The sequence below is a fragment of the Salvia miltiorrhiza genome, chromosome 5 (genome assembly GCF_028751815.1).
Source record: "Salvia miltiorrhiza cultivar Shanhuang (shh) chromosome 5, IMPLAD_Smil_shh, whole genome shotgun sequence".
Classification (NCBI taxonomy): domain Eukaryota; kingdom Viridiplantae; phylum Streptophyta; class Magnoliopsida; order Lamiales; family Lamiaceae; genus Salvia; species Salvia miltiorrhiza.
In genome coordinates this window covers 53983360-53987505 of record NC_080391.1, presented here as the reverse complement: position 1 = coordinate 53987505, position 4146 = coordinate 53983360, and the positions used below count along the sequence as shown (strand labels likewise).

At 42.3% G+C, this 4146-nt stretch overlaps 1 protein-coding gene across 1 annotated transcript; it reads right to left on the bottom strand.

Annotated features, from left to right (window-relative positions):
* Positions 1 to 2222: 2222 nt before the first annotated feature.
* Positions 2223 to 3929, bottom strand: LOC131025073 (adenylate isopentenyltransferase-like). Its single transcript, XM_057954675.1, has one exon. It carries the CDS (start codon positions 3501 to 3503, stop codon positions 2514 to 2516), a length of 990 nt encoding a protein of 329 aa, XP_057810658.1. The 5' UTR covers positions 3504 to 3929; the 3' UTR covers positions 2223 to 2513.
* Positions 3930 to 4146: the final 217 nt, after the last annotated feature.

The following is a 4146-nucleotide window of genomic DNA, read 5'->3' as shown; positions in this document are numbered from 1 at the left end:
AACACTAACATTATTTTGTTTTACAAATGACACTAACACTACGTGTAAAATAATACTAACACTATTTATAAATGATATTAATACTATATCGAAATGACACTAACACTTAACACTTGTTATTCGGGTAGAATAATCCAGTTGGGTCAGATTCGGGTCAGGATTCGGGTCGGGTACGACCCGAGTGTACCGTACACCCAAGTCTACAGGAAATTTTATGATTTTTTTAATATAAATTAATAATTAAACAAATAAATGTAAACATTGCGCTACTGTGAACTCGAACCCAAGATTTTTTTATCTTTACCATCAATTTTCCCTTGCATGATTCAGGATCTATTATAACCTTAAAGAATGGTTTTATTTATAAACACAAGAGTCGTAGTAAAATATCAAAGGGTGATTAGAAGATACTCCAATTAGATTAGTATGCGCCGTTAAAAAAGTATATAATTAGTACATCATGGGCGGCTAAGTACATTTAGTTTTTACTAATAAATCTTATCCAATAAAATTCACTTTACATCATCCTTTGAGCTTTGATCAATAACCCAACTTTATTAGGTTAATCATCTTAATAAGGACCTGACACGTACAAAAACACAGACGACAACTTTCGTAGATATTTTTGTAAGTCGTTTATTTAATTGCACATTTGCACCCATGGATAACTATAGGGTGAAAACTGAAAAGGAAACGAGTTTTATTAAAAAGAAAATCCATTTGTTTTCATTTTATCTGGGATTTTCTTTTTGTCTTTCACTTTTATTTTGGTGAAAAAAAATGAGAATACGTATACTTGATTTTATTAGAAACTACAATATATATATATATATATATATATATATATATATATATTAAAAAAATCAAATTCATATTATATCACAATTCGAATAGTCTACATTATCAAATCACACTGCGTGCTTACATTATGTTATCCATGCATATCTCATGTCATGTACTTCTATAAGTAAAGTTCTCTAAAATTTGTTAGATGTCTAAGTAGACTATATGATATAACCAAATATCTGAAAATTTTATTAATAGCTACGTGCAATTTCCTTTCTTTTTTTTAAAGTAATGGTTGATGATTTGGTAAATTCAATGCCCGATTAGGAGTACGTTGGAGCTACAATACGGCGGGCCGGCCCGCTCGATTCCACCTGCATGCGGTTGTTTGTGATTTGTATGGTATAGATGTCTCACTTGCACCGATTCCACCTTCTCGGTCAAATCAGCATACCAAAGTCTCGAGAAAGATCTTAGGCCATCTGGAGGTAGGAACAACGGTTTGGACCTTAACATTATCTGGAAAGCTCCGGCAGCGCACAAAGCTAAAACGACAGCGTGGAGGATCATGAATGGAAAAATGGCGACAATGGACAACCTTTTGAAAAGACAGGTGCCTATTCCGAATCAAGATCAACTCTGTGTTTTTCGTCAAGAGCAGCTCGAAGATATCAGTCACATTTTCTTCTCCTGCCAAAGATCGACTGAAATCTGGTACGAACTTCTCTCCTGGCTTGGAAAATGGTCGGCTCTCCATTCAAAAGCGAAAGACCCTTTCTTGGCCTTCACGAATCTTGGTAACAAAAAAGACACTAATTTTCTGGTTGGAGTGTGGATCTGTGCGGTTTGGAGTATCTGGAATGAAAGGAATGATCTCCGGTTTAATGACGGTAAGTAGGATAAAGGAAAACTCTTGGCAGCAATTCAATCGAGATTGTGGAGTTGGAAACAGGCATATAACTTGACCACTGCATCTGAGGATTTTAGCTCATGGTTCATCGTTGCTAATCTCGAGAACTGACGCTCTCGTTTTTGAGAATGTTGCTTCTCGTTGTTTTTTCCTTGTTTCCGTTGTCTTTGCAACTTGCTGGTACTACTGGTACCACCATCTTTCTCATTATAAAATCCCTCTTTTTCCTGATCAAAAAAAAAAAGATGTCTCACTTGCGTACAGATTGGCGAATTTGTTTATATATTGAATGTTTCTTATAATTTTAAAAAATATATATATAAAATGTTACGTAAAAGAACGCAATCATCTAAGCATCGGGACATTTTTAAAACTTTATTCCAAACATTTTAGACTACTATCCTAAATAATAATTCCATTATGGTTTGCTCAATTCGTAAGAGTATGATTAAATTAACCATAAATCTACTTAGATTCGCTCGAATGAGATACCGAATCTAAACTATAATCCCCAAAGCTCGAAACATTCACAAAATTGGTGTATATTCATTTCATTCAATCTCCAAAAGAATATTATAAACGATGATCCAAATAGCCATATATCAACACTAGCGAAAAATTGCTTCCTTTCCGGTAGCATTTGTAAAGAAGCCCACATTTTCATCTCCAACGGCGGCAATCCCCAAATGCCCCAAAATTGGTCGCCGCACCACCTCCACCAAAAGTGTATAACTCCCAAAAATAAAATCAGAGAAAAAAAAAATAATGAAGTGGCCATAATTACTCCCAAAAAAAAAAACAAGAGAGCTAAACTAGTCTAGTCCCCCATCAAGAAGCGGTTCACAATCTTGACGCTGGGTTCCACCACCTGTCTCTCCCAAAGCTCCGCCGTGTTCCGGCCGGCCATGGCCGCCCTGAGCGGCGCGGTGGCGTCGACCCTCTTCAAGTCCCAGCCGGCGGAGTCCCTGAGCCGCAGGATCTTCCCGCGCTGCCTCTTGGCCAGCTGACACGTGTTGTCCTTGATGGCCCCCACGGCCTCCTCGTAGGCCCCCCTCTCCGCCACGTCATCGCCAGCCGTCCAATCACCGCGCGCTTTTCTCTCGAAATATTTCCTGAACTCGGGGACCCCGATGGCCCCCCGCAGCCCGCGCCGACTCACCGAGTCCCACTCGCCGCCGCCGAAATACTCCGCCAGCTCCTCGAACATCCCCGACCCCAGCATGTCGTCCACCCGCCGCACCAGATGCTCCGCCAGCACCGCCGGCGACACGTCCACCCAGATGAAGCAGCAGCTGTACCTCAGCCCCCTGCACACGCCCGAGTCGGGCCCGGCGAACGCGTCCGACTCGGGGTCGAATTTCTCGGCCAGCAATGCGTAGATGAACGAGTTCGATCCGCCGACGACGAAGGGCGTGTTGCGGCGGGAGTGGATTCGCGAGATGAGCAGCGAGGCGGCGAGGCGGAAGTCGGAGGGGGTGAACTCGGGGTGCGACTCGGACGAGTCGAACTCGCCGAGGAGGTGGTGGGGGACGTTTTCCCGGTCGCGGGGAGGGATCTTGTTGGTGGTGATGTCGAGGCCGCGGTGGATTTGGATTTTGTCGGAGTTGACGATCTCCGACGAACGGAAGAATCTCGACGCCAGGTCGATGGAGAGCTTGGTCTTGCCGCAGCCCGTGGGGCCCATCACGACCACGATCTTCCTGTGGCGGCGGGAGGCGGCGGCGGAGGCCATCTTCGCGGCGCACCTGCGAAACGGTGGTGTTCCGTGATGACGCGTTTGGAATTGGAGCAGTGATAATCTTCTCATAAGGAAGAAGAGAATAAAAGATTTATGAAATTGAAAGGAATTAAGAGTGGTGGATGAGAGGTTGGTTTGGGTTGGTTGTTTTGTTTGTTACGTTGGAGCGCAGAGAGAGAGAGGAGTGGCAGTGCGTGTAGTGTGTGTTTGGAAAAGGAGTTTTTTGTCAGAGGCGTTGCCTCTTGGAAGTGATGAACACATATATATGTGTGTGTGTCGCTTATTTTCTTCCTTCTTCTTCTTCTTCTTCATTCAATCATTTATTCACGCAGAGATGCGCCGGTTTTTATTCATATGCATGCTAAAGAGGTAGTAATAATTAAGGATATACTCTATATGGTTTGCTAAAGGGAGATTATGAGTGAAAATATGTGTAGAATGGAAAAAAATTATACAGTTCCCACCAAATCTGCTGCAGTAAAAGGATTTGATAGCGAGAGGCAGAGGGCCTCATCTCGTGCATAATTTCAATATTTATACCACTTGCATACGAAATTAAGGAGAGATTTTTTTTTTCTATATTTGATGTGCATAGCTTTAGAAAAACTATAGTACTCCCTCCGTCCGCCAAAAGTAGACCACTTTGGTTGGGCACGGGATTTAATAAAATTGGTGATGATTTTGATGTAGTGGAGAAAGGGTCCCACCAATT